The sequence below is a fragment of the Trichomonas vaginalis genome, chromosome IV (genome assembly GCF_026262505.1).
Source record: "Trichomonas vaginalis G3 chromosome IV, whole genome shotgun sequence".
Taxonomy (NCBI): Eukaryota; Parabasalia; order Trichomonadida; family Trichomonadidae; genus Trichomonas; species Trichomonas vaginalis.
In genome coordinates this window covers 15,469,769-15,497,150 of record NC_067206.1, presented here as the reverse complement: position 1 = coordinate 15,497,150, position 27,382 = coordinate 15,469,769, and the positions used below count along the sequence as shown (strand labels likewise).

General features: G+C 34.3%; 16 protein-coding genes and 4 pseudogenes across 20 annotated transcripts, besides 11 other annotated features; 11 read left to right on the top strand and 9 right to left on the bottom strand.

Moving 5' to 3' along the window:
- Positions 1-160: part of a mobile genetic element that runs on past the window's edge.
- Positions 161-1,496: 1,336 nt separating this feature from the next.
- TVAGG3_0099700 (K02A2.6-like family) lies at positions 1,497-1,683 on the bottom strand (the record flags this gene model as incomplete). Its single annotated transcript, XM_051222757.1, has 1 exon — positions 1,497-1,683. A coding segment is annotated over one exon (187 nt), but the record flags the coding sequence as incomplete, so codon positions are not given.
- A 1,732-nt stretch (positions 1,684-3,415) lies between these two features.
- Positions 3,416-3,703: a mobile genetic element.
- Positions 3,416-3,703: a terminal%2Cinverted (terminal inverted repeat of MuDRx-1_TV_TvPhantom-3 transposon ID:TVAGG3_0099690).
- A 1-nt stretch (position 3,704) lies between these two features.
- Positions 3,705-3,802: a mobile genetic element.
- Positions 3,803-3,835: 33 nt separating this feature from the next.
- Positions 3,836-3,975: a mobile genetic element.
- A 985-nt stretch (positions 3,976-4,960) lies between these two features.
- Positions 4,961-5,086: a mobile genetic element.
- Positions 5,087-5,567: 481 nt separating this feature from the next.
- Positions 5,568-5,632: a mobile genetic element.
- Positions 5,568-5,632: a terminal%2Cinverted (terminal inverted repeat of MuDR-1/Phantom-1 transposon ID:TVAGG3_0099650).
- Positions 5,633-5,995: 363 nt separating this feature from the next.
- Positions 5,996-6,073: a mobile genetic element.
- Positions 5,996-6,073: a terminal%2Cinverted (terminal inverted repeat of MuDR-1/Phantom-1 transposon ID:TVAGG3_0099640).
- Positions 6,074-6,259: 186 nt separating this feature from the next.
- Positions 6,260-6,427, top strand: TVAGG3_0099630 (uncharacterized protein; the record flags this gene model as incomplete). Its single annotated transcript, XM_001292340.1, has 1 exon — positions 6,260-6,427. The coding sequence occupies one exon, from the start codon at positions 6,260-6,262 to the stop codon at positions 6,425-6,427; it is 168 nt and encodes a 55-aa protein (XP_001292341.1).
- A 1,059-nt stretch (positions 6,428-7,486) lies between these two features.
- Positions 7,487-8,158, bottom strand: TVAGG3_0099620 (attachment subunit-related family; the record flags this gene model as incomplete). The annotated part of the gene is made up of 1 exon (XM_001280129.1): positions 7,487-8,158. One exon carries the CDS (start codon positions 8,156-8,158, stop codon positions 7,487-7,489), a length of 672 nt encoding a protein of 223 aa, XP_001280130.1.
- Positions 8,159-8,630: 472 nt separating this feature from the next.
- On the top strand, positions 8,631-9,617 carry TVAGG3_0099610 (annotated as a pseudogene). The gene has a single exon. A coding segment is annotated over exon 1 (987 nt).
- A 249-nt stretch (positions 9,618-9,866) lies between these two features.
- On the top strand, positions 9,867-10,157 carry TVAGG3_0099600 (protein of unknown function, DUF4106 family; the record flags this gene model as incomplete). The annotated part of the gene is made up of 1 exon (XM_051222756.1): positions 9,867-10,157. The coding sequence occupies one exon, from the start codon at positions 9,867-9,869 to the stop codon at positions 10,155-10,157; it is 291 nt and encodes a 96-aa protein (XP_051107742.1).
- Positions 10,158-10,159: 2 nt separating this feature from the next.
- On the top strand, positions 10,160-10,921 carry TVAGG3_0099590 (protein of unknown function, DUF4106 family; the record flags this gene model as incomplete). The annotated part of the gene is made up of 1 exon (XM_051222755.1): positions 10,160-10,921. A coding segment is annotated over one exon (762 nt), but the record flags the coding sequence as incomplete, so codon positions are not given.
- Positions 10,922-10,986: 65 nt separating this feature from the next.
- Positions 10,987-24,096: a mobile genetic element.
- TVAGG3_0099580 (protein of unknown function, DUF4106 family) lies at positions 11,696-12,031 on the top strand (the record flags this gene model as incomplete). Its single annotated transcript, XM_051222754.1, has 1 exon — positions 11,696-12,031. The coding sequence occupies one exon, from the start codon at positions 11,696-11,698 to the stop codon at positions 12,029-12,031; it is 336 nt and encodes a 111-aa protein (XP_051107740.1).
- On the top strand, positions 14,576-15,201 carry TVAGG3_0099570 (uncharacterized protein; the record flags this gene model as incomplete). The annotated part of the gene is made up of 1 exon (XM_051222753.1): positions 14,576-15,201. A coding segment is annotated over one exon (626 nt), but the record flags the coding sequence as incomplete, so codon positions are not given.
- On the top strand, positions 15,996-16,631 carry TVAGG3_0099560 (protein of unknown function, DUF4106 family; the record flags this gene model as incomplete). The annotated part of the gene is made up of 1 exon (XM_051222752.1): positions 15,996-16,631. The coding sequence occupies one exon, from the start codon at positions 15,996-15,998 to the stop codon at positions 16,629-16,631; it is 636 nt and encodes a 211-aa protein (XP_051107738.1).
- Positions 16,666-16,996, top strand: TVAGG3_0099550 (protein of unknown function, DUF4108 family; the record flags this gene model as incomplete). The annotated part of the gene is made up of 1 exon (XM_051222751.1): positions 16,666-16,996. A coding segment is annotated over one exon (331 nt), but the record flags the coding sequence as incomplete, so codon positions are not given.
- TVAGG3_0099540 lies at positions 17,102-17,550 on the bottom strand (annotated as a pseudogene). Its single transcript has one exon. A coding segment is annotated over exon 1 (449 nt).
- On the top strand, positions 18,013-18,462 carry TVAGG3_0099530 (protein of unknown function, DUF4106 family; the record flags this gene model as incomplete). Its single annotated transcript, XM_001296800.2, has 1 exon — positions 18,013-18,462. The coding sequence occupies one exon, from the start codon at positions 18,013-18,015 to the stop codon at positions 18,460-18,462; it is 450 nt and encodes a 149-aa protein (XP_001296801.2).
- On the top strand, positions 18,931-19,131 carry TVAGG3_0099520 (uncharacterized protein; the record flags this gene model as incomplete). Its single annotated transcript, XM_051222750.1, has 1 exon — positions 18,931-19,131. One exon carries the CDS (start codon positions 18,931-18,933, stop codon positions 19,129-19,131), a length of 201 nt encoding a protein of 66 aa, XP_051107736.1.
- Positions 19,160-19,690, bottom strand: TVAGG3_0099510 (uncharacterized protein; the record flags this gene model as incomplete). Its single annotated transcript, XM_051222749.1, has 1 exon — positions 19,160-19,690. One exon carries the CDS (start codon positions 19,688-19,690, stop codon positions 19,160-19,162), a length of 531 nt encoding a protein of 176 aa, XP_051107735.1.
- TVAGG3_0099500 (uncharacterized protein) lies at positions 20,482-20,727 on the bottom strand (the record flags this gene model as incomplete). The annotated part of the gene is made up of 1 exon (XM_001292126.1): positions 20,482-20,727. The coding sequence occupies one exon, from the start codon at positions 20,725-20,727 to the stop codon at positions 20,482-20,484; it is 246 nt and encodes an 81-aa protein (XP_001292127.1).
- TVAGG3_0099490 lies at positions 21,086-21,655 on the bottom strand (annotated as a pseudogene). The gene has a single exon. A coding segment is annotated over exon 1 (570 nt).
- TVAGG3_0099480 (phage tail repeat-like family) lies at positions 23,221-23,694 on the bottom strand (the record flags this gene model as incomplete). Its single annotated transcript, XM_051222748.1, has 1 exon — positions 23,221-23,694. The coding sequence occupies one exon, from the start codon at positions 23,692-23,694 to the stop codon at positions 23,221-23,223; it is 474 nt and encodes a 157-aa protein (XP_051107734.1).
- A 453-nt stretch (positions 24,097-24,549) lies between the features above and the next one.
- On the top strand, positions 24,550-25,339 carry TVAGG3_0099460 (annotated as a pseudogene). The gene has a single exon. A coding segment is annotated over exon 1 (790 nt).
- Positions 25,340-25,399: 60 nt separating this feature from the next.
- On the bottom strand, positions 25,400-25,642 carry TVAGG3_0099450 (serine threonine-protein phosphatase family; the record flags this gene model as incomplete). The annotated part of the gene is made up of 1 exon (XM_051222747.1): positions 25,400-25,642. The coding sequence occupies one exon, from the start codon at positions 25,640-25,642 to the stop codon at positions 25,400-25,402; it is 243 nt and encodes an 80-aa protein (XP_051107733.1).
- Positions 25,643-25,660: 18 nt separating this feature from the next.
- TVAGG3_0099440 (uncharacterized protein) lies at positions 25,661-26,023 on the bottom strand (the record flags this gene model as incomplete). The annotated part of the gene is made up of 1 exon (XM_051222746.1): positions 25,661-26,023. One exon carries the CDS (start codon positions 26,021-26,023, stop codon positions 25,661-25,663), a length of 363 nt encoding a protein of 120 aa, XP_051107732.1.
- Positions 26,024-27,382: the final 1,359 nt, after the last annotated feature.

The window sequence follows — 27,382 nt, the reverse complement described above, 5'->3', positions numbered from 1 at the left end:
ATATTAATTTCATTAAATCAAGGTTAAAAATCTCACCGGAAAAATAACCTCAGTGTGATAAATTTATCACCGGAAAAATTTACAATAAGGTTAATACCGAAAATATCGAAAAATCAACATTTAAGGTTAATTTAAGAGTATGCACTTTTGTCACCTACTCTATTTAAATTTAAGAAAAATTTTTCGGTGCCATAGGAAGAATTGGAGGGTGTGAGATACTATTACATGCTATAGTACTCACACCCTCCAATTACCAATCATAAAATCTTTTTTTATTATTATTTTTAAACTTTTTACCATCAATATATTTTTAATTTTAAACTCTATTTTACAGCAATACTTTTTTCACCAAAAAATCATAATATATAGTATTTAAAATTGGCGCCAAATTTAATGTTTTGTGTCACTTTTTGTCACTTTTCCTTATTCCTCTTTTCGGTACGGAACACAAACTATCAGTCTTATTCTCACTAAAACCGTAATTCATATTGTCACTCAAACCGTCAGTCATATTGTCATTAAAACGGTCAGTCATACACTCACTCAAATCAACAGTCATATTTGTTGTGCATAGAAATTCGGTTGACTTCACTTTTGACAAAAAGTAACAAGTTTACATGCCAAAAAAGATTTACATGGCAAATTTTGGATTAGGGTTTGTTGTAAAATTATAGTATTATGGGATAATAGAATTTGATTCGAAACAAATAGATATGTAAAAAAATACTTATGGCGTCGAGAAATTTTGGTGAAATGCGACGACATTTCACCAAAATTTTCTCGACGCCATAGGAAGAATTGGAGGGTGTGAGAAACTATTTCATGGAATAGTACTCACACCCTCCAATTCCCAGCCAAAATGGCTAAAAATTCATTTAAATTATATATCTCTCTCAATCAAATTCCTAACTTCTTTCTTTATTTTATAGGCTTTATGATACTTATATAAACCAAGGCCCTCCCATTCTTTAATTCTTTTTATCTAACGAGATATTTGACCTGAAATGTTAAGTTATTCAGACTAACTTTATGAGTTTCTGAGTTGAAACGTATGCTTGGAAGGTATTGACCCTTGGCCCGTATCTCTTACTCAACAAACTTTCGTCTAAAGCTCAATTTTTTTTAATTGCTGCAATTGTCCCATATTCACAAGTATTTGAAATTTTTTCATATTCAAACATGAAACAGTAACATATACTGAATTATACATATTGTGTATTTTAAAAAAAAACGAGAAAAAAATTATAAATTATATAAAAAACTTTTTATTCCAAAATTTGTATATTATCTGGGTTCTACCTCGAAGCCAGGTTCTGGATCCATGGTTTCATTCCATTTGGGCTCTGAGTCCCAAACAGATTTCGGTCTTGGTGACCCTCCGTATAGTTTTTTCAAGGATGTGTGTACCCATTCTTCGTTGTATGATTTGATTGCTGCCGGAATGTGTTCTCTAATTGAAATAAATTCGTTGCGCGCTGAGAAAATTGTTTGCCAGAAACGCTCCACTTTGCCATTGAGTTGTGGATTGTACGGCTCTGTTCTGTGGTGTTTTATACCATTTCTTTTGAGTACATCTTGGAAAAGTCTGCCGACAAATTCTGTTCCATTATCAGATAAAACTTCGTATGGAACGATATGAATGTAATCGATTGCGTTTTGTAAAGCTCTCGATGTACTCTCCATTGTTTTGTTCTCTAATATTTCGAAATATATGCAATATCGTGAACGGTCATCAATGAACGCGATTAAATAAAATTTGTGAACTCTATCGTTAATAGTTTCTTTAAAACTCTTCAAATCTGTGTGCCACTGCTGATTAACGAATTTTGCGACATATTGATTAGGATGTTTGTCTTCTTTTTCTTTTTTGCGACGGAATTTAAATAGTCCTTCCCTTTCATATATTTTTCGTAAATCGTTATAACTTACATCTTCATCGTGGATGTAACTTTCGAAAAGTTTTTTGTATCCGAGATTAAATTTTGCTTTTTCGGTATGTATGATAGGGACTATGTCTTCCCTGTATGGTTTTTCTTGACCGCCTCTTTTTTTAAGTTGCAATCCAAGATTATTCCATTCTTGAATTAATTTTCTACGGCCAATATGGAGGTCCTTGGCAACTTCATCTGCTGTCTTTTTCGATATAATATAATCCATATACGCGATCATATATGGATTTTGTTCTTGTTCATGGTTTTGATCAGCCATTTTTTTCACTTTTTGTGAAGTTATTGATTATTGATTTAAAAAACAATGAAATATCATTTAATATTTTAAAATAAAAATATAATTGTATGGATTAAGTAATTGAAAATTTTATTCAAAATAAAAAAATGATAAATTTAATTTATGTTATATAAATAATATGATTATAATATATTTTAAAAAATTGTAAAGTGTCAAAAATGAGTTCAACCGATTTATTGTGCATTACAGAATCGCAAATAATAACCTATAGAGAAACTGCTTCGTAAACTATTTTTAGCAGCAAATCTTTGATCACCAAACTTACATGAGAGCCTTAGTTAGCAATTTCTGCCAGACTCTTAATTATTAAGAATAAACAATTATCTTCTTACTTAAATAATTTTTTTCATATATTTCATATTTATTCTTCATTAGCTTTCTTTGCATCTACAATTTGTCCACAATTATTTAATATAAACCTTTTACTTTTTTTCAATACTCTTTCAATTTGCAATCATGCCTCACCTTTCAAAGCATTCATCGGGAAAAGTGAATAAATTTGAATAAGAATTGGTAAAATGCATAGAAATATTGGTAAATATTGGCAAATATTTGACGGTTTTTGAAAAGAAATGGTGAAAATTTGACGGTTATTGGGAAATTTTGGTAAACAGATATCGAATATAGCTCATTATTCTAATACATCAATCCCTGTAACATAATTATCATTTTCTTATATATTTCCCGATTTAAAATAGAGTTGAATATATGAGAAATTCCAAGGAAAAATTAAAATGTAATTTTTGATAAAAATTTTATACTTTTTAGTATCGTATTTTATTTTTCAAATTTTTTGGATCCAATTCCCATTACATGGGAAGCCATGGTAATTCCCAATTGATCCCAAATTGAAAAGCATAATTTAATATGTAATTCATTAGTTCATTCTTCCTGTTTTGTTGTGTACTTATTTTGCCTCTTTAAAAATTTGTTAACAATGAAATAAGAAATCATAATGCTTATCAACTAAAAATTTTGAAACCTAAAATTAGAATTTCTAATTTTGTGAAGTTTATTTAATTCTTTCTACTCCAATAACAATTTTAAATAATAATTATATAAATATTATTTGGCTACTATTAATATAGTTTATAGACATGAAATTAGAACAGAAATATTATATTCAGGTATGGAGATGCAACACAATTACTGAACGACTTAGAATTAATAGTGTATAAAAATGTATTTGTCATATTAATTTGAAAGATATTCAATATGTTAGATCTAAATTTGAAACTCGTAAAGTAAAACGAATCTTTATTTGTAATATTAACTGTTACAATACACTAGTATATACAAATGTATATGCACAAATAAATAACTCTTTGCTAATAATCTTGGCACTTTATAAGTTAAAAATTATTTTCATTTATATATATAAAAGTGGCAATCAATTAATTAACGTTTTCATTACATGTATAATAAATTATCGAAACATTGTCATTTTAGTTTGAATAGGCAAACAAAAAAATAGCTAAAAGTAACAGCAAAAAATTTATTATTAAAAAAAAGACAAAAGAGAGCTTCGTTCAAAATGTATAGGGAACTGAGAATGTGTAATTTTGAGAGGACATTTTGTAGATCAAAGATATTGTAAACGAAAACGATAAAAACGGTTTGACATAACGATGACACTTTTTAAGGAAATGTCGAACAATCTTTTTCAAAGTTTCTCAGCTTTATATAGAGAAGTGGGGTCTCCTAGGAACTTATTCAATTTCAGTATCTCTAGGAATTAGTATGAATAGGTATCCATACCCTCCAATTCCTTCATTAGGGCAACAAACCTTGAAGTAATTGTTTGCAATTAACTCAAATTTTGCTGACATCTAAGTGAAAATGAAAGGCTAAGAGGTATAAAGGATCATTATATACATCTTACCCTTTCAGTTTCACTAAAAATGGGAGAAACTTTGATGAAATGTCAGTATCTGATAGCCTCCAATTCTTTCTTTAAACCCTCAAAGTGGACCTTACAGACATTTGAAATTTGCCATGTAAATCCACTTTTCCGATAGAGGATTTGACTGCGTCAAGGGGATCTTCCAATTATCGGAAAAATTGGAATCATTCCACTGCGTCAAATCCTCTATTTTCGTTTACAAGAATTGATTGTTTCTTTCATGGTTATTGCCGATATCTTCACCCTCAAAGTGCATTCCTGTTTGTTTAGTGAGTGATTCAATTTGTTTATCTGATAATCTTGAAAGATTCTTTAAGTTTCTTTGCGGCATTTCTTCTCGTAATCCTCGATCTAATTGTGGATCTAATTCTACCATCACAATCAAATATTTATCGTCATCTATGAATTCTTTTCTCTCCATTTCCACTCATTACAAATATTTTTCACTTGTGACATTCAAAAACTTCCATTTTTTATGTAAAATGTCGCAAACGAATTTCATTTCAAGAATGGAGTTTACAATTGCAATGCTATGCACTAACAAATTGCAACCGTAAACTTCTTTCATGAAAAGCTTATTTTGATTTAATTTTAATTTTTGCAATCTTTATAAAACTCTCAATTCATACTCAATGATTCATTTAAATTATAAATAATTATACTTTATAAATAAAGAAGTTAATGAATCATATGTTTTTATATCAAATTTGTAGTTTTTTCCTTGATTTTTCCAATTTTGAGATTTTTTTGAAAGTTTCTATTCAATTTTTGGCTAAATTTATTCAATTTCATATTTAAAACCATTTTATTTTGAAAGCTATGAGATACTAACTTTCATCAGTCTCTCATAGCCTCCTATTCTATCAAAAAATGGGATAAACTTTGGCTCAATAACTTATTAATCAGCCAAAGTTTCTCTCATTTTTGTGAAAATGATTTTTTGCCACACAAAATTGTCACTTTTCACAAAACTGTTTTTATTCTTTTCGTTTTCAACATGCCTATTGTACTTTGGTTCTTATGTTTGCGTTCGATCATCTGACAAGTAACATCCAAATATCCAATAATGTAAGAAAGTTAAGAATTGTGAACTTTCTCAGCTCTCAACGACATCCAATTGAAATGTAGATTACGTAATGGATCGCAACTTTTCACAGATGACCTTCCTATAGTACATGTAGCTGATCCCATATATATGTTCCATTTGGGATATTGTATCGCCGAACTTAAGGAATCTCTCTTTGGTAGCAATCATGGAATCGCGTTGTTATTTGTATTTCGATTATCTTATACCGAAAATAGTAATAACGAAAAGTGACGTTTGGCGCCAATTAAAAATTCATTTTATTGATAAATTTAATATTTACATGACATGTATATTATACATATTATAAAAGGAAAAAAGTACTTTGGCATCGCGTCGCGATGTAAACTATTCAATTTTGAGAAGTTTACACCGTTTTTTCAAAGGTTTATGGCGTCGCAAGGCCAAAATTGAATAGGTCGTTGTCGCCAATGTAAAGTTTATTTTTGCCAAGGTTTACGTGGCAATTGAATAAAAAATTATGTTTTTTTTACTTATGGATTCAAATGCATTATCAGTGCCTCACAGCCTTTGGTTTCTTACCAAAAACGAGAAAACTTGCTCGAAATGCGAAAGAATATCGAGCAAAATTTCTCGTTTTTGGTAAGAACTTGCTCCTTATGAAGAAAATTTCCCCGCTTTCTTCATGAAACTATATTTATAGCTTAATGATATGATGGGAAAATTATTAAAAAAATTTAATTATATGTCAAAAATAAACATTACATTGGCGACAACGGCCTATTCAATTTTGCCCTTGCGACGCCATAAACCTTTGAAAAAACAGTGTAAGCTTCTCAAAATTGAATAGTTTACATCGCGACGCCACGCGACGCCAAAACGTAAGCGACCCATTATAAAAAGAAAAGATTTAACAAGATTAGCATTTCACCTAAAATTTTTCGTCGAAATAGGAAGAATTGGAGGGTGTGATGGTACAGTATATATTGTGAGTGCTCACTGGCCTGCGTCCAGTGGGCCCATCACAATACGTTATTTTTCAGATAAATTGACATATTTTTTTAATGGAAGCGTCCAGAAGGTACATGTCCTCTTTAGAGTCAATGATCATGAATGAGAACGAAACAACAGCAGAGCAAGCATATATGGAACAACAAGGAATAGTACAAAAATACGAACAAGAGGAACAAGCAGATCAGGATCATGACAATGACCTTTTCATTCCCTTATAATGGGAGGACGAAAAGGATTATGTTTGGGAAGGAATAGAAGCTCAATACAGACGTCAATATATAAGGGAGCTTCTGGTGCCTTCTCATAGTAAATCATGTGAATAAGGTACTTGTCGTCGAATTTCACCAAAAATTTTTCGGCGTAATAGGATGAATTGGAGGGTGTGAGATACTATTTCATATAATAGCACTTACATCCTCCAATTCTTAGCCAAAATGTCAACAATTGCACCAAATTTTTAGCCATTTTTGCTAATAATTAATATAATTATATTTATAAGATTATATATATCATATTATATATATCATATTATATATATCATATAGGTCAGGTAAGTGGGGCTTCCAGGCACTTCGTGCCCTCTAGCCCATAAGAAAACCTAGAGGAGAACTAAAAAAATTATATAGTAAAAAATTAAAGTTTTTATTCGATAAGAACGACATCGCTATCGTTTTCTTCTTCCTCCTCCTCTTCTTCATAGTCAGTATCTGATGGCTCTTTGTCAGCCACATGACCAGCAACAAATATTCAGACAAATTGTTTCTTTGGTTTTGTTAGCAGGAACTTTTGATGGTCGTAGAACACGAATTCTACATTTTGAAAATGCTGTGCTGAGTATTCTGTGAAATGGGAAATTGGAATTGGTTCTCCCATGCCAAAACCAGCAATGGACGCGAATAAAACATCGTCTTCGACTCTTGCAGGTTTCTCAATTGCAACAGTAGTTATTATGTGAGGTTTTCCTTCACATCCTGCAAGAGATTGTACATGATAGATTGCTTTTTCTTCTCCCTCAGGAACTGAAAGTGTGAAATGGAATGAGAGTTCTCCATATTCATTTGCTTCTTCGTAATAGTTGTATGTTGTAGGATACACCAATTGAAATTTTCCTATTCTTGTTTCCCTCAGGTGTTGTCTATATTGCTTGGGAAAACATAAAATAAATTGCTCTATAGCTTGTGTTGCTATTAGATTAGTTGTAACTGGTAATTTTGAGGCGAAAAGGTCTACAAGAACACTGGGATTTTTTATGTCGTTTTCAATTGGTTTAAGAGATTCTATGACTTTGTTAAACATTTCACTATAATCTGAGTTGTTTTCGACCCCCAATTGTTAAGAAGTTTATACAACAATTTCAGTCTTTTCATGGCGTATTTTCTTTGAATGGATTCGGGTAGCGAGAGGTTACAGTCGTCGCTTTGTATTTCGTTACTCGAATATTGTTCAAGAGAAATTAAATCTTGAAATTGTGCTCTTGTTAACATACTTGTAGTTTGAGAGACTATATCTTGTTCTATTGGTTGTAAATCTGTTTCAGATGTTTCTGTTGTGTTTTGAGAAGAAGAAGAACTCAAATTGTTGGACAATTTGTCTTGAATTGTAGAACTATGTGAAACTTGTTCTGGTGCTATTTGGACAACTGTTTCAGATGTTTCTGTTGTGTTTTGAGAAGAAGAAGAACTCAAATTGTTGGACAATTTGTCTTGAATTGTAGAACTATGTGAAACTTGTTCTGGTGCTATTTGGACAACTGTTTCAGATGTTTCTGTTGTGTTTTGAGAAGAAGAAGAACTCAAATTGTTGGACAATTTGTCTTGAATTGTATGAGGAAGTTGCTTTGGTATTATAGGAGGTCGTAAGGGTTTTGAGAATGGTGAGACATAAGTTGAAGGAACTTTAACTGCAGAGGTAGTCGACGAATTGTTTGCGACACTTTTTCTTCCTTCCATTATGAAAAATGAACTGTTTTTTTCGGACCACTCATAGAAAAGTTTAAAATAAACCGTTTTCGTCAACGGAAACCCCTCTATTTTTTTAATTTTATTTAATAGTTACCGTTGGAAAACCGTTCCATCTCAAATATTGAATGAACTATAAACGTTTTTTGTTTTCTATATATACTTTTTTGTCCAACGGTAAAACTTTTTACACAACGGTTTTTGAGAGTCGTCGCCGTTGACTTTTTTGTAGAGCGCTCAAAATAGTATAACTTTGTCCGGACAAGTAAGGGTCTATCGTCGCTACAGGAAAAGTTACAGGCGTTCCAAGGAAGTATACTTTGAGAAGCCTTTTCTCCCTTATAGAATGAGATAGGACGGTTATTTTACAAAACCGACAACACTTTGACCGAGTAGTTTTTTGTGCTGAACAAAAAGTGTCATATAAACATCTGTCAAAAACCGCTTTTTAACTTCACTTAAAATGCCACGTAAGCTACGTAAGAATATACGTAAGAGGAAGGGAGCATTGAAACATCCAATAGTAAAACTGACACCACAACAACAGTTGCAACAACAAATGATGAATGACCCCACTATGTTGCAACAAATGTCAAGCAACCCTATGCTTTTAAACCGAGTTATTGGTGCACAGAGTGGAGGTTTAAGAGCGGCACTTTTAGCGAAAATGGCAGGCTATGGTGGAGCTGCAGACGGAACAGCTTATAACCCTCAAAGTCAAATGAATTTGAGTTCACTCAAAAATCAAATAACAGATGTCAAAAAGTCAAACATAGACATACAGAAACAAATAAGTGAAAACGAAAAGAAACTAGAATATGACAGACACACAAAGAAACTCAATGAGTTAAACGTAGAGAAAAAGAAGAAAGAAGAACAACTGAAAGAACTAAGTACAGAGGAATATGCAAAAAAGTGTCAGAAAAAGCAGCAGAAGTAGCAAAAATGGAACAAGATGTTATAAATTTGAAAAACCATACTACTCAATATAAAGTACTGAAAGATGAAGAGATAAAACAAAAAGCCATGAAGACATATATGGATAGCGATGAGTATAAAAAAGAAGTTGAAGCAAATGTAAAGGCAGAAAAACTTTTACAGTTGCAAAACCAAACCGTACAGTATGAAAACTTAGCACAAGAAAGTAAAAATAACGACGCAGCCATGCAAAAGGCAATGAAAAGCGCAGAATATATAAAAGCTAATAATGACTGGTTAGATGCCCAAGCCAACGCTAAAGCAGCCCAACTTATAGGGTCAATAAGGACAAAAATACAAGCGGATGAAGACAGTTCAAATGAAGCTTTAATGAATGCTGACTTTAAGAATGCCTTCGAAGCTCTTCATAGTAAGGTGAAACTAGTGAACGACTTCTCATCTGGAAAGAAACTGAAGTCTGAAGGTTTCGACAAAGAGTTAAGAGAAGTAGCACAAAATATGACGAAAATAACAGATGCAGCAACGAGACAGGCAGTTCAAAGTGCCTATGACGCCGTTAGAGCAACTGTTGTGGAAAGTCAAGAAAAAGAGTTACAACAGACCAAAACAGACCTAGTAAATGCTTTCTTAAAAACGAAAAGTCAGGTAGGACATTATGCTGCAGATGGAACATATGTGCCAGCTGGTGGAACTTATATACCACCAAACCCTCCAAGAGAAGCACCTGCACCAGGACTACCTAAAACATTTACATCGTCACATGGACACAGACACAGGCATGCACCAAAACCAACACAACAACCAACAGTTCAAAATCCAGCACCACAACAACAACCAAAACCAACAGTTCAAAATCCAGCACAGCAACCAACAGTTCAAAACCCTGCACAGCAACCAACAGTTCAAAATCCAGCACCACAACCAAAACCAGCACAACAACCACCTCCACAACCAGCACAGCAACCAACAGTTCAAAACCCTGCACAACAACAACCACAAACAGAGCAAGGACATAAAAGAAGTAGAGAAAAAGGAAACCAAGAATTCTTAAAAATGCTTAAGGAAGATTATGGTTACCCAGATACTCTTGACTTTAGTGACAGATATAAAGAAGCTATTAGAAAGTTCAAGGAAGGAAATACTGACCCGAACCTATTTAGCTTTATGGTTCAGCATCAAATGGGATATAATCTCAAACCTGGAAAATACAAGCTCGCTAAGGGATATGATTTAATAGCATATCATCCAAATGACATGAATGAATTTACTCCGAGATATTTGGTGTCAGAGCTAAATGATAATTCAACTCTCTTCATGAAACGCGTAAAAAATAGAGACGGAACGAAAGAAGAAAGGTTTATGAGTCCGGATGACTTAGATAGGGAACTTGTTAAAAACGGTCTCGGAATATATGAAATGCCAGCAGATGAGGTACAAGAAACTCCACAGGAAGAAGTTCAGATACAACCAGACATGGAAGAAATAGTTCAGCAACAACAGCTAGAAGAGCCTGAAGGAAACGAACAAGTCCCTCCTTTGGAAACTAACTTCACAGAACTAGATGAAGATTTGGAACAGCCGAAAAATCTTGACCCTCAACAAGAGTATGAGGAGAATATGGAATCTTTCCAAGAGTCTAAGAAAAATTCGGCTGACATAGTAGAAGAATATCGAAAAATGTTCGCCGACATACAAAAGACTCCAACATCAGATGAAAATATTCAGCATAGAATGGAAGTACTGAAAGAAATGTACGCAAATACAATAATCCTTTTTACTTACGACCATATAACGTTCAATCTTTGGCTGAACTCGGTGAAAATAAAAGGTTAAATTTCAACAAAACATATAGAAATGAAACATTGTTTAAAGTTCATTCAGAACCTAACCAATATGGAAACAAACCTACTTTTGTTTCTGCAGACTATGGAACTACAATGAGATGGGGTCATAAAGCTAATCCGGATAGGTGGTTCATAAACTTACAACCTCAATTCCAAGAAGTTGTAGACGCAATGGAAGTGAATGGTGAACCAGATATAGCTGGTATTTTCAGCGCGGCTTTAATGCCATTGAAAGATATGAAACATGCAGATATTTTGGACCAGTATGAAATGAACATGGCTGGGAAATATAACACCTGACGTTCTAGAACATTTATCTCAAAGAACTACACAGAACCATAGAGATGGTATATTTGGTGAAGAGTTTAGAAAGAGAGTTAGGGAGAGAGAAGGAAGAGAACCTATTGTACATGACCTTGCAAACGAAAGTTTGCAAAATGTCATAAAAACTTACTTTGCAGACAATGAACCGAGAAGGGATGAATATTTAAGAAAACTCAAATGGACAGTACCAAATGAAATGTTAGTATTGAAAAACATGTTCCTTGACAAAATAAAACCAACTACAGAAATAAATGACGCAAGACTGAAACATTGGGTAAAAGCTTTCCCATTCACAAAAGATATTATTGGTAACATGGAAAGAAAACCAGAATGGCTACAAAAATATATATTTGGAAACGAGCTTATTCCATATGGACAAGCTCTGTTTGAAGAGCTTGAACCGGAAACTCAGGAAAGAGTCATGCAAACAATACGCGAAGACTCAAATACAAACTATGACAAAATCTTTCTAGGATATAGGTTACCTGAGATGGGCGACCAGAGCCCAAAGGCAAAAAGGACATGGGAAATTTACAACATACTAGGTGAACATGAGGCAAAGATGCAACAACTTGAAGCAGAGGGCAAGTTACCAAAAGCGACACCAAAGAAGAAGAGAAGAGTAGAACAAAGTGAAAGTAGTGAAGAAGTAACTTCATCTAGTGAAAGTAGTGGCAATGAAGGAAAAAGAAGAGTTAAAAACTCAGTCAGGAAGAAAGTAAAGCTTGGTCCGAGTGGGTTCTATTATGACACATAAATCCAACTATTCTATATTTTTACCCATATGAAATGTACGCCGCTCAGAATATAACGCCAACAGTTTTGGATGCCATGAACGGAAATGTTTCCGAATGGTATAACGAATGCGACAATGCCATTAGAAGGTCAGAAATAGTTCCTGGAACTTACGAATATACAACTGCTGTTTCTTATGGAAACGTAGGTGAGTTTGGAGAAGGTTCTTCAACAACAGTAGATATTGCTTGCGACAGGTTTCATATTATTTCTATTGACAACTCATTCTTATACGTGGAACAAGACATTGAAATAAAACCTTCTGCCAAGTTGTCTGACAAGAAAGGTTGCAATGGAATTTTCTATGTCGGATACCAATATGCTCCAGAAGTTTTCATGGGATATAAGATATATTCTAACTCTGACTTAGTTCAAACAGTAACATGGGCAAACTATGAATGGTTCGCTTTGAGAAACTCAGTACAACCACAAGCTAGAGAACAAACAGACCAGTATGCAACTATTGAGAAAATAAGAAGACTTGACCCTAACGTTCCAGGAGTTTATGTTAACCTTTCTGGTTCAGATGGAATGCTGCCACTAAAGTAAAACTGAAACTTAGAGTTCCTTTGTCATCTTTCCTCATCTTCAGGTTTTTAAGATACTTGCCAAACTGGGCAGGAAAAATTTCTATCGAACTTACTCCAAGCAAAAATAACTTAGTCATTGCACCAACACAAGACCCATTCACTTTACAGACGTAAAGGGAACAAATAAAACGTCATTCGCCGAATTTTGCAAAGACAAAGTTGACTTAGACTTTGGTTTCTCAAACTCAACACTGAAGTAAACTATTATTTCAATGCTGCTGGAACTGCTTGGGACCCAGTTAAGTTCACATGCGAAAAATTTGAATGCAAGAGAATAGAAAGCAGACTTGCAGTCTATATGTTGGACCCAGATATTTCAAATGCTTTAGCTGCCAAATATATTGCAGTTCCACTTATGTTCCCTATACACCAAATATCTGTCAAAGACTTTGCAGGTGAAGTTGGAAACCAAAGTCCAGACCAGGTGCAAGAACAGATATTGCTTTAACAACTGCAATGAAACATGCAGATACTATGTTTGTACTGTTCAGACGAACTATAAATGACTATTCTTGTTTCTACAACCCTGGTATTAAATATCATATAAACATAGATGGCAAATATTATCCAAGAGAAGAATATTCTACAGTTGAGGATATGAGGTCATACAACTTGACATTAGATGCTATGAACTTTAACAACAACTTCACAACAACCATTAACCCTGAAATGCAAAGTTCTATTATGCCATATGTGAAAGTATGGACTCATACAGGAGGTCAAAAAACTCAATATACAAATGGAGACCGTTCAAACTTTTGGCTTGGCATTCCATTTGCTGACTCAGAAGACTTTATGGGTGGTATTTCAACTGTTGGTACAGTTCAAATACAATATACTGGTGACAGAGACGGTCCAGATGAATTGAAGCAAAGAAGTTTACAAAACCAATAGCACTTTTCACGGAAGATGCTCTTTTGAAGATTCGTTCGATGAAACCTGCTGGGGCTCCTCAGATTGGCATAACGACAGCTTCCATCGAGCAGATTTTGGCAGCAGGTCAGTAAGTTGTTCTTGAACTGACTTCTCTCCGTCAAATATTGACAGTACGCCAGTTTTGACATAATATTGTATATAAACTTCCTTTAGAAATATTCTGTAAGTTTTGAAGTTATATTTTTGTCTGCTTCAAGAACTTTCACCATTTCAGTTATACCAACTTTCTTTGCTTTATGAAAATATTTTGGTTCAGCAAATATTGCTATTCTATAACATTTTCCATTGTTTGTTGTAAAGAACTATTCTGTCAATGTATTTGTATTGTTTGTGAGTAAACTTTGTTCTGCTTCAATTCAAAAGATATCCGAATACGTCCATCTTTTTATTCTAAGTAAAATGTCATTTCCGAAAAATAGAAGCGTAAGTGTTTCAAAAGGTTTAATGGCGGTGGCAGATGTGAAGTTAAATTCACCAACTCAAACAAACAGTCAAAGTGTTGTCAATGTCAAAGACAGAGATGTTGAAGTGGGGAAACCATACGAAGACGAAGATGGTATAACAATTGTTCCTGTAAAAGAACCAACATATCCTGAAGTTAGCAGAGACTTAAGTTCTGTTGCAGATATTCGAAACGACTACCAACAACTGAAAGACAAACTTCAAACTCAGGAGAAGATTTGTCAAGCTTTAAGTATAATGTTAAACTTGGTCGAAACACAACCCTGTAAAAGTGAACTCATATGTCATTGCACCTCATGAAGTTTTGAAAGAACTATTGAAACTTTTGACAGAGGCAGACGATATAAACATCAAAGAAATAGAACCCGACATTAGTTGCTGTGGTGTTTCATATAATGTCATTGACAAGATATACGTTATGAAAGGAGGTGAAACGTTGAACTTAAAATATAGTTTCCCAGACGTTATAAAAATATTTGACGACCACAACATTTCATTAAAATTTATTTGCTAAGTAAATGGCAGAAGACATAATGGTTTATACTATTACGACTAAAAACCCTGAGTCATATAATTCTATAACAACAAACTTACAAAGTCCTCAAGGACGATATTGTAAACTAACTTTAAACACAATGACGACTAAAGCCTGTTTTGCTCTTTTGACACCAGAAGACTTTATTGTTGTGAATGGTAAAAAATACTCCTTTGAAGATACTTACTCAGATATACCACCAACAGGTTTTGTTGACTTATTTAATACTTTAAGTACGGGTGTAACATGTGCTGCAACTAGAGCAGGTTTCATTATGTTTGGATGTCCGACTGAGTTTACTATAAACGATATGAGCTATAATACAAAACTTATTTCTGGTTTTTACTACCAACAGTTTCCTATAACAGGAAAAGGTGTCATACAAGGAATGTCTATTCCATTGACATTAAGCACACCAATCTTATATATTGTTTCAAACTTAGGTTCAAAGTGTTATTCGAATGTCGACAGAAACTATTATGACCAAAAGATACTTATGCGTATAAACAATACTTTCTCTGCTGGTTTGCCTATTGTTCATTCGAATGCAGAATTTTCAACCTTAGTGAACTCAAACACTTTGGCAAGTATAACGTTGACATTAGTTGACGCAAACTTTGTTCCTGTAAAACTTTTATGTCCTATGTATTTGTCAATGACGGCAGAAAGTTTCGAATTGGAAGATGCAACTGGTGAAAGTATTGTATTACAAGAACAACTTCAACAACAAATAGCTCAAGAACAACAAATGCAACAAATGGAACAACAAAGTCAAGAATAAAAAAATATTTTTTTTTATTTTTATAAAATATACAGAATAGATGTTTCAGATTTTTATGACTTCCAAGCATTCAGAAATATGTGTCCATTTAGAGACTATAACAAAGCAGTCGAGAATTTGAAACGTTTAGTCATTTATGTCGACTCTGCCCCAGAATGTTATGTCATGAAAGAATGGGATGTTGTCTTTAACAAACCAAGCAACAATAGTTCTGAACAAGAATGTAGACAGAAACTTAAGAAAAAAAAGTCGTACAAGTTGGCATGAAGATGTTAGATGCTTGGGATATCTTATTGTCAAAGTTAGAAGATTTTTTCAGTTCGAGGTATAAAGTTCTATACACCTTCTCCAAACTTCTATTCTATCTTCACTGGATATAAATACGAACAAGTAGAATGGAAAGAAAATATTATAGAAGCTTGGTTAGACCATGTCAAAGAAATTATATGCAATGGAAACGAAAAGGTTATGAGTATATCTTATGTTGGTTTGCAAACATCTTACAACATCCAAGTGCTAAAAATGAAACTGCTCTCATTATAATTGGAAAACAAGGAACAGGTAAGAATACTTTCTTTACAGATATTTTGTGCAAACTGTTAGAAGGTATTCGAATCCGAATATGACAAACTTAGAAAACATCTGTGGCAAGTTTAACTCCTCAATAGAGAATATGAAACTTATAGTTTGCAATGAACTTCAAAGTATAGATACAACAAAAGTTTTGAACTCAGATGCTTTGAAGAGTCTTATAACAGACAAAGTTGGAGTTGTTGAAAGAAAGTATAAAGACCAAAGAGTTTGTGAAAATGTTGCAAACTTCATTATGGTTTCAAACAATGCTGTTCCGATGAAGTTAGAAAGTTCTGACAGAAGATATGTAGTTGTCAGAACGTCAGAAGCTCATATGCAAGATACAGAATATTTTGACGACTTAGCAGAAACTTTGACATCTGACTTTTACAACCACTTGTTCTCATATTTCATGACATTAGATATTTCTAAGTTCAATCCAAGACAAATTCCACATACCGAAGAGAGACAAACATTGTTAGAAGCAAACAAGAGTGTATATGAACTGTTCATAGAAGAAAGCGACTTTGTGTCATTAGATGAAAGGTCTTTATATGATTTGTATAAACAATATTGTCAAGAATATGGTTATATGGCAGCTTCTAAACGAACATTCTTGGCAAATGTCAAAAGTCTTTTAGATGTTCAGAATGGTGTATATACAAAGAAAAATTTTTCTGAGTAAATTTAAAAAAAAATTTTTTTATCCGATAGAAAAGATGACGAAATTCATCTCAGTAAACAAGTACATGTCAGGACTTAAAGAAGAACTAGACCCATTCACATATTTGAATGTTTACTTCTACCATTTTGAAAAGTCTTCATTCAGCAAAGTTTGGAACATCGAACCAGTTAAGTTTGCTATTGTGACTAAAAATGGTGCGAAATTTGAAGACTTAGACATAGAAGGTTTGTTAACAGTCAAAGAAAGTTTTGACAGAAGGTTCTCAAACCTTAAAGAAGGCAAAGCATACAAACCTGTTATACCTTATGAACCAAAGAAGACAGACGACTATGAATATTATGAGTCTAAAGTTGTAGAAGTTCAAGGTAAATTGGGTAAAAAGATTTTAGAGTCTAAGCCAGTGTTTGCTCCTAAAGAGGAAGAGAACATTGACATTGACCCAGAAATGTTCTAAAAATAAAATTTTATTTTTACATGTCAAATTTCTTTTTCTCTGGAATTGGCTCTGGTTCTTTCTTCTCTTCTACTTTTTTCTCTTTCTTTTCTTTCTTCTTCTTCTCTGGTGGTGAGACGTCAAATTTCTCAGAACCATATTTATGTAAAAGTTCTTTGTCCTTTAATAGCTCATCTATTCTGTTTTCTATTTCATCTTCAAGAACAGCGCATGTGTCTTCTTTGCATTCTAAGAACTTTTGTTGGACTTCATCTTTCCAATCGGCGTCATCTCTGTCAACAAGTCTGTCATTGACAAATTTTAAGACTGCTCTTTGTAATGTTTTATGGTTCTTGTCATATTCCCAGAAACAGAACTTTAGAACAAATTCACCTTTCTTGTTTACACTATGTAAGATTTTATGGTCGACAGATGTTTTGCTGTCAAAAACTTGTCTCGAATATAGATAGCGAAATCGCTAGACATTTTCTAAAAGATAAAAATTTTAATTTTTCTAAAAATATGTTAGAAAAAAAGTTTGCTGACATTGACAAGAAATTTGAGAATGTTTTAAACAAGAACAAGGGGAAGTTAGAAAATGCTCAGATAAAGCCTATACATGACAAGTTCTTATTTGCTCAGAATGGTATAACAGGTCTAATTGCACCACCTGGGTCGGGTAAGACTTTCACTTATCTTAAAATGGCTGCACAACAACAAGAACTAGATGAGAAGAACCCATTCTATGAGTTAGTAGTCATTTGTAGTACTTCTGGTCAATTTGACCAAACCGTCAATTCGTTCAAAGATATTATAAAGAAGTCTAAGTTAGTATGTATAAAGGATACTGAGTTGTTAGATTGGATAAAGAAGTACCAAAGAAGAGTTTTGAAGTATAATGCTATAAATGAGTATATAAATTCTAAGTTTAAAGACCCAAATGAGGAAATGCAGAGAATATTAGAGAAGAAACACTTCAGAAACAAACAGAAAGAGATAGAATACATTTCGAAGAAATTGCAATCTTACGATTGGAAGACTTACCCTCATAGATGTCTTCTTATCTTAGATGATTTCGCCTCTCATCCTTTGTTAAAGAACAGAGAACAAGATATGTGTCGAATTCTTAAGAAGCTCAGACGCTTTAACATCTCAGTTGTCATTTGTGTACAGACAGCAAAAAGTTTAAGTAAGGATGTTAAAAGAATACTTACTGACATAATACTTTTCCCCGGATTGTCCGAAGACGATTTCATGGAACTTATGAAAGAGTCCATGGCAGGTAAGTTTGACAGACATGAACTATGGGAGAAGTACAAAGTCATACAAGACCCTCATACTTCTTTCAGAATTCATATCTACGCAAACAAAGTTCAAATTGTAAAAAGTCAAGCTTGAAAAATGTAAGTGTTTAGTCTTAGTAAGATGGTAGCTTCTTAAAGCAAATACCATTGCTGAGTTTTATGTACGTGAAGAGACGTACAATGAATTCAATTACGAGTACAATTGCAATGACAACTAAGGCAACTATTTTTGTCTTTTGCCAGCAAGGGTACTTCTTCTCTTCCAATGGTTCAGCAGAACTATACTCACTCATGAGAAATGCCAAAACGGTTTAATAGAAAAAGTGTCATTTTTTTCATGTCCGAAGACTCGAAGGTGCAACACTTCCAAAATATCGACGAACTCAGAAGAGCAGCATGGCAGTATGTTCTTGACAACTTCTTTGAGTTCTCCAGGTACACCTTGGAAAATGCTGAAGAACTCCGACACAGAGAATTTGGAGAAATTGCGCTCCAATACTACCTTGACAAACAAAGGGTAAATTAAGACTAAAAACTTAACGTTTAAAAAGTGACATTTTTAATGAGCTCCGAGTCACCGAGAAAACTTGGTCAGATGTTAGAAGCTTACTTCCCTGAGGAGGATGGAAGCGTTACATACATAAGGTTCAAAAACAACGAACCTGGAATTGCGTACCAAATTCGCAATTACATGACCATGGAAGAGTACGAAAGGTTTCTACAAGAGAAACCAGCTCTAAACAACTCAGAAAAGAAAGAGTAAAAAGTTTAATTCGTAATTGTTTATTTTTTTACTTGTAAGGGCAAGCTGCAAGAATGAAGTCGACTATCTCAGTCTTTGTCTTGACCAGTTGGACTGCTCTTGTAAGCACGTCTGTTTTGCGGTCTCCAGCTGGTGTCTGACCTTCGTAATTGCGCATGTTCTTGAGAGCTCCAGCTGTAAATGGCTGTAAGATGAAGAGTCTCTCAGACTGCTTGAGGTAGTCTTCACGGTCACGAACCGAATCTGTGGTACGAGTCGAATTGGTCGACCTTAGGGAAGAGACTGAAAGCCTGTCATCTTCCATTGGAGCTGTAGCATACTCTTTGCGTAAACGGTTCAGACCTTCTTCGAAGTCTTGGTCTCTCTTCGATTGAGATTGGAATTGGAATTGCTGGGGTGGAGCTTGCTGGAACAACCAAGGGTTGGGGAAGTAAGGCATAGGCTGAGGAGGGTAGTAATTCGGAGGTACTTGCTGGAACTGAGGTTGCTGAGGAGACTGTTGTGGTTCTTTAGGTTCCTCTGGTTTGGGAATGGACTCGGTTGGTGGGACGTCGGACATTCGTTTGTGTCCTGTCGGACCACAACGATAAAAATCTCTGCTACTAGCAGTACTTTTTCTGACAGTAGCAGTACTTTTACTGACAGTAGCAGTACTATTTCTGACAGTAGCAGTACTTTATCGTCGAAAACTCTCTCAAATTTTCCTTTTTACTGTCAGAAAAAGTACTTTTACTGACAGTAGCAGTACTTTTTCTGACAGTAGCAGTACTTTTACTGACAGTAGCAGTACTTTTTCTGACAGTAGCAGTACTTTTACTGACAGTAGCAGTACTTTTTCTGACAGTAGCAGTACTTTTTCTGACAGTAGCAGTACTTTTACTGACAGTAGCAGTACTTTTACTGACAGTAGCAGTACTTTTTCTGACAGTAGCAGTACTTTTACTGACAGTAGCAATGGTCGAGGTCGAACCTACCGACGAGGCAATTTACCTAATTGAAATTAACGAGCTTGTTAAAGACTTCCTCAGGCAGAATGTAAAAGGCAAGCTTGTTAACGGTTGGATAACGGGAAGGGCTGCCTTGAATCTCGAGACTTCGACTGGAATTCCAATTCAAATACCAGACGGGACAGCCTTCGACGACATAAAGCAAGCAAAGAAGGAAGCCATTATAAAGTTCTTTGCCAAGCGTCCTTGGATACTACTTCCAAACAGAGAGAACCCTTTCCCAGAATGAACCAAATTCTCAAGGGTCTCCTTCACTTCTCTGGTCAGCCGTTCTACATAACCTGTGAAGGCGACATCCAACCAATTCAGTAAACATCTCATTTTAACTCACTTTTTTTTGTTTTTACTCACACTCGTACTCACCAGGTATGAGTACAACTATTTCAACTGTGAACCTTGTAGTGACCGGTCTTCCTGCAAATGCAAGTTCGGTCAATACACAGTTTATGGTGGCAAGAATTGAAATTCCAGACCCAACTCCAACAAGAACTCTCAAGTTACCAGAGACTCGTGTGAAGAAGAAGCCTTCTGGTAAGTTTCTTATAGCCATATACATGGCACGTTTAGAGTAAAAACATTTTTTTTTCATTTTTTGAATGAAGCAAGTTAAATTCGTCCCACACCAAACTCAATGGACCGATGAAAAGTTTCAAGCTATGGTTGAAGGTGTTGAGAACGACATAGACGGCGAACTTGAAGGAGCTCAAACCACAATTGCAACCAAAATTGCACAAGTCAAAGAAGAGATAGCTCCACTTAAAGCTACCAAAGCTACTCTTGACCTCATGGATACTTTTATGGGTCTTCCCTTCCTATATTTAAACTTCTTCGAAACTCTCCAACCATATCTTTGTAACTCTGCTTTTATTCTAGCAGACTTTCTATCCATTCTATATGGGGGCATTTTTATAAAAATAAAAAATATTTTTTTCTTTACTTTACATAACCGCCTGCTGCCATAAGTCTTTGACGCCAACCCATACCAGCTAATGAAGGTTGACTTGGTTTAGTTTGGAAACTAAACTTTGGTTTTGGTTTATCTTCAGTTTTTGGTTTTTCTTCTTCTATCGGTTTTTCGTCACTTTTCGGTTTCTCTGACTTTACTTCACTTGCAGGAACAGTTGTGTCGTCAACATCTTCATAAATATCATATGCCATTTGTTTTTGTTTTCCTTTCAACTTTTTGTGTTTGTTGTAAAGTTTAGAATATTTCGACTCTAAGTCAATGAGATGTTCTATAATGAACTGTTGGTCAGTGAAGTAAACTTTTCCATCTGTTGTCTCGAAAGCTCCTTCAGACTTCAATATTTTATTTGTGAGAGTCTGTTTCTTTTTGAGATACTAGCCGTTCCATTTCTATGAAAAGTGACTTTATAGTTAGGGTTTGTATTTCCAGACCTGGCACTTTCTATTATTGAATTTTTCTCTTCATCTGTAAGTTCTTTGACAGGTTTTGACAATGGTTCTGAACTTTTTGTTTGTGGTGTCAAATCTACCGTTTCAACTTCTTCGGTCATTTCATCTCATAAAAAAATTTAGTTTGGTTTGTTTTCAACTGGTTGTTTAGGTTTTTTAAGTCGGTCTAAAACTTCCTGAGGTATAGGAAAGAACTTTACAAAACAGCGTGGTGTAAATGCTGGAAGCCTACAAATCCATCTTGAACTCATTTGTCTCAATGCTGCATTTGTTCATTTCATCTCAGTAAAAAATTTACATTCCCCACGTTTGAGGCGGTTGAGGTTGGTTATTGTTTACCCACTGTTGTGCATGGTTATTCCTCTGTTAAAGAATCTTTCACCTTGGTCCATATAGTGTCCTGCTTGGTTATAGTAGTCATTTGCTTTGTTATAATAGTTTCCTGCTTGTCTTCCTACATTGTCCATCCATCCTTGAACTTTTCCTCTTGTTTCAGGATTTGGAATAAGATTTGTTGCATCTCGTGCTACATCCCAACCTTTGTACAGTTTGTATAATAGGTTGTGCTTTCTCTTTAAGTATACCTAATGTACTCAAAATCTTCCTTCCAACTCCAAATGCACCTTTGGCTATTGTTCCCACTGCGGGCAAAAATCTGGATGCAACTCCTGCTAATGCGCCAAATAAACCCATTTCTTATAGGGTAAAAAATGACGAATCCGAATAAGGACCCCTATGTTTCTAAAGCGACAAAGAAAGCACTCATGATAAAAATCTTTAGTTCAACACCAAATGCTTGGTTTATGGATATCTTGGAAACATTCCGAGAGTTAGAACAGATGGACCTCCATACTAGTTAATATTTGTTGGTCAAAACACAAGATACTGTGAAGCCATACCATTATGGTCCAAAAAATATTTTAGATGTGAAAACTGCTTTGACAATATTCGTTTGACAAATACCATCCAACAAAACTGACATCTGACTGTGAAAGTTTTTCAAATCAGATGATGTAAAAAACTATCTGCGTTCAAAAAATGTAAACCAATATTTCATTGTCGACCAAAACCATTCTGCTCTTGGTGTCATTGACGGTTGTATAAAAATGTTAAGAGACTTAAACCAACCACAAGGTGGTGAAGCAAATGAAATGTCATATGACGACAAGTATAGACACTTCTCCATGGCAAAGATGAGACAAGTTTTAAAATATTTACAATAACGTAAACAAAAAGGTTTGGGAAACCACTCCCCCGAAGAAATGAAAAACAACCCTGACTTAGAGAAAGACTATATATTTAATAATTTAGTCAAAAGAGACAAACAAGAAAGAATGCCGGGCTTCAAACTTCAGAAAGGTGACAAAGTAAAAATAGAAATACCTAAACGCGACCCATATGAAAATACTATTGACTATGACAACAATGGGAACCCGACAGGTACTCACATTCGTGTTCGTAAAAATAGAAGAAAGTATACAAGAGAATATTATGAAGTTTTAGGCAAACATGGCAAAATGTACACACTGCAAGCAGAAGATAAAACTACTATTGCCAGACCTCGTTTCAAACTTGTCAAAGTTCAAGGTGGTATACTTTCAAAGACAGTTCCTAACAAATATAAGACAACTCCTGACGAATATGCTAAAGAAGTTGAAAATGATGACTAAGCAATTCTATACCATGCGTAAACTGTCATGTAAGGTGGCATGTATTCTTTACTTTGTCCCGTTGTTTGTGTATATCCTGAAACGAAATGTGTATGGTTTCCTTCTCCCTGAGTGTCACTCCAGTAACAATTTATAGCAAACTTAACATCGTCTTTAACATCATATCCTTTACCTTTTGTCATTCCTGACCAACCAACATATCTATGACTATGCCAACCTGCTTGAGATGTACTTAAATCTATGTAGTGACTGTGTGCAGGTAAATTTGCACCTGAAATCGTTTTACTTCCACCTGTTTCCTTTGAAGAGTTTGCACAATACAAAAACCTGTCGACTATTTGAGTCCAAGTTCCAAAACCAAGTACTACTTCTGGTCTGGTAGAGTTCATTGAAACATATAATGAGCCAACCGGGTAAATAAGTTTCGGCAAAATTTGTTTAAGCACATTGAGTTCCTGTCTTAGATGCATAATACTATTGTCATTAGATATCAAAGTATCTACAAGACTTGTTGCCGGTGGTATTGTTGGACCTTTACTTGGCAAGGTTGTGTTTAGTGTAATATCATCTGCTGTAAAAGTTGTAAAACTTGTATGTGTATGAGTCTTATTTGCTTTAGTGTTTAAGGTTTCTTGTAAGTTTGTAATATTTGCAATGGTATGTGTATGTCCAACCTCACTTTTCCTGTTTAAAGTTAGTTGTAAGTTTGTAATATCAGATATAGAATGTGTATGTCCAACGTCACTTTTCCTGTTTAAGGTTTCTTGTAAGTTTGTAATATCAGATATAGAATGTGTATGAGTCTTATCTGCTTTTGTCTCTAATGTTTCCTTAAGACTTGGTATTTGGTTAATATAATGTATATGAGTCTTTTTAGAATATTCGTTTTCAGCTCTTGTCACTTCACTTGACATTTTATTGTCAACATATGTTTTGTCTGCTAGTTCAGGATGAGTATGTTCTTTTGTTGCATAAGCATTGTTAGCTCTTTCTTCTTCTTTTGCTATTGCATCGTCTACATATTCTTTGTCAGCTTTGTTGTCAACATCTGCTTTCAAAAGAAGTTCATTTATAGGTTTCTCGTTTAAAGTTCCTTTTGTTGGATTTATACAGACAGTATTGTTCTTCTTGTCTTGAAATAGAAACTCATCTGTCATTGGGTTTAATGTCAGTTTTAAGTTTCCTTCTTTCAATGACTCAGATATCTTAGAATAGTTTGAAAAGTTTGTTGTGTTCTTATTTAGAGCTTGCATAATGAGTTGTCGGTTGTGTTGTATTTCTCTCATAGACGCTGTTTCATTTGACATTTTTATTATAGATAAAATATGCTTCCAATAGAAAAAGAAAATTCTAGAGTTGCTACAACTAAACCATTAGATGAACTTTTTACTAATGTCGGTCAAAAGTTTGAGACAGATACCGTAAAGCATGAAGGCTATCGTTTTGACTACCCATTAAGATGGTTAAGAGACCCATCTGTCAGAAAAGCTATTGGCTTTCGAAGAATAAAGTTTGTGTCTGTAGAAGATAAAAGTTTTCCATTTATTGTAAGGTTTCATATAGATTATACATCTGAAGGGCAACGAAAATGTGGGAAGAAATTGAGCTAATACAAGTTGACCTCTCATCTTCTCTACAGACTGCATTAAAAAATATAGAAGATAAAATAAATTCATGTTATGCAAATATGCTGATGAATATGCGAATACCGATAGCACACTTTATGTGAGAATTGTATATGACAAACAAAATTCACAAGTGTCATTTCAAATCTACGAAGACAATCCAAATAAAGACGAACAAATATATACAGAATTCACTGCAATGTCATGGTATTATTTGCAAAGAATGTTAAATCAGAAAGTTGAACCTCCTTTAGCAAATATCTACAGTCGATATGCAAGAGATGAACCATATTTATTTAAAGATGTTTTCGACCAAGATGCTGTGATAGTTCATGCTTCATTTTCTGGCGCCCAAAATCTTTCTTATGCTTGGCAAATGACTTTTACGAAAAACCTACAAAGTTATACGAACCACCAAGTGGAAGTATTTCAGACTTTCAAGTATGGTTTACTACAGATGGAAGAAAAAGAATAATTCCATTATACCATGCGTTTTACTTAGAACTTAGTTTCATATACAACTACTATCGAACGATAAAAATATAATTTTTTAATACGGTTGAGGTGTTGGATTTGGTTGCCAACTAGACTGTGGTGCAGGTTCAGGCTGTTGTATAACAGGAGCTTGTTCTTCTGGTTCAGGGTCTTTAGGTATAATACCAACGAACTGACCTACTCTTTTACCAATATTTTTGACTCCGTTCCAAATTCCTCTTCCGACAGATTTTATTCCATTCCATATACCTCTTCCAACATTTCGAAAGAAGTTTCCTATTCTTCCAAAGAAACCCATTTTACTATATGTAAAAATCTAATGTCCGCCTAGTCTCTTACGTTTCCTGTTGAGTTCCATAGCATTCTTTAACTGGAGCTCATACATTCTATTTCTCCTCTGGTAGAAAACATACTCTGGGTCAACTCCTGTGTTCGCGTCATCTGCATAGAGTTGTTTATATCCCACTTCAGGGTTTGTATAAAACTCTTTCCATCTCATATTTGCATACCATGGTGGTAAGCCTAACGCAGCGTCATTTGACATGGCAGTTTGCATTTGTACATCTGTTGGCACTTGACCATAGTTTGCCATTGCAGTTTGTATTCTAACTTCATTTGGAATATTCTCTGGGTTTGGTTGTCCAGGTTGCTGTGCATTCGCTAAGTTCTGTGCGTCCATTTAATATTAGATAAAAATATCTCTTACGAGTACATATACTGAACATTTGCAGGCATTGGTTCATCTTCATATTCTCTGTACTTTTCTGCCAACGTCAAATAAATAAATGACACAATGGAAAAAACCTAAAACTAACAATCCGATTTCAAACCACATTTACTTACTAATAAAATTTCTTTATTGTGACACTTTCTCCGGTTTATAGGACCTCTCTCATATTCTATCTTGTCATATCTAAACTCATAGTCATGTATGTCCTCTAACCATCTCATAACGGTTTCCAAACCACTTTTATCGGATGTAAAGTAAAAGCATGGATGGTTATGTATAACGTCTAAAGTTTCTAAAGAGTCTCTCAAAGTCCAGTCTACTTGGTATTGAAAATCCCATGTGTTATAGAACGGCGGGTCCACTATAAAGAAAACATTTTCCTTGTCTTTATATTTTTCATACAACTCTGTCCAACGACATCTCACAAACTCTATACCCTCAATATATTTTTCTATGTTCTCTTTGAAAACATTTGTATAGTTAAGATATAAAACTTTTGACATAAGTGTTTCAATGTCATGAACTCTTATAGCACCACTATATAATAGTCTAGCAGATATACTATCCCAGTCTATATATTCTGCTTTTTTCAAAACCTCTCTCACAATATTTTTCTTATCTAATGGTATACGTTCCATCTTACCTATAGGTATCTTTTCTTTTAACTCTTTCAATATATTGTTTGTGTCTGGAATATGTTTGAGACGGTCCATATAGTTGTCGAAGTCATTGCATATAATCTTTGAGTCTGGGAATATTGTATGACATAAATGGGATATATAGAAACTTCCACCGAACAAATCTACAAATGTTAGACCATTCGGTAGTTTCTTAAGTTCTCTCAATATAATATCTTTACATCTACTCTTATTTCCAAAGAACGGTAACGGCGGTTTTGTAAAATTCATTTATATATAATAATAAAAATGTTTTTACCTGAAAAGTGACAGAAAAGTGACAAAACATGAAAACATATATAATTTGTGAAAAGTGACACATTATATAATGTTTTCGACCCAGAAGACTAACAATTTTCCGAATAAAAACTTCATTTATACTAAACATCTTCGGGGCTAGAGGGCGCAACGCGCCTGGAAGCCCTCCGAATAAAAACTTCATTTATACTAAACATCTTCGGGGCTAGAGGGCGCAACGCGCCTGGAAGCCCCACTTACCTGACCTCATATTTATTATATTTCTTTAAAAAATTTACAAATTATAAAATGTCAAAAGTTACCTCAACCCCTTTTTCATGCAATACACTTTTATCCATTTTTGACACTTATTCATGGAAGTTCTAGGTGTTTT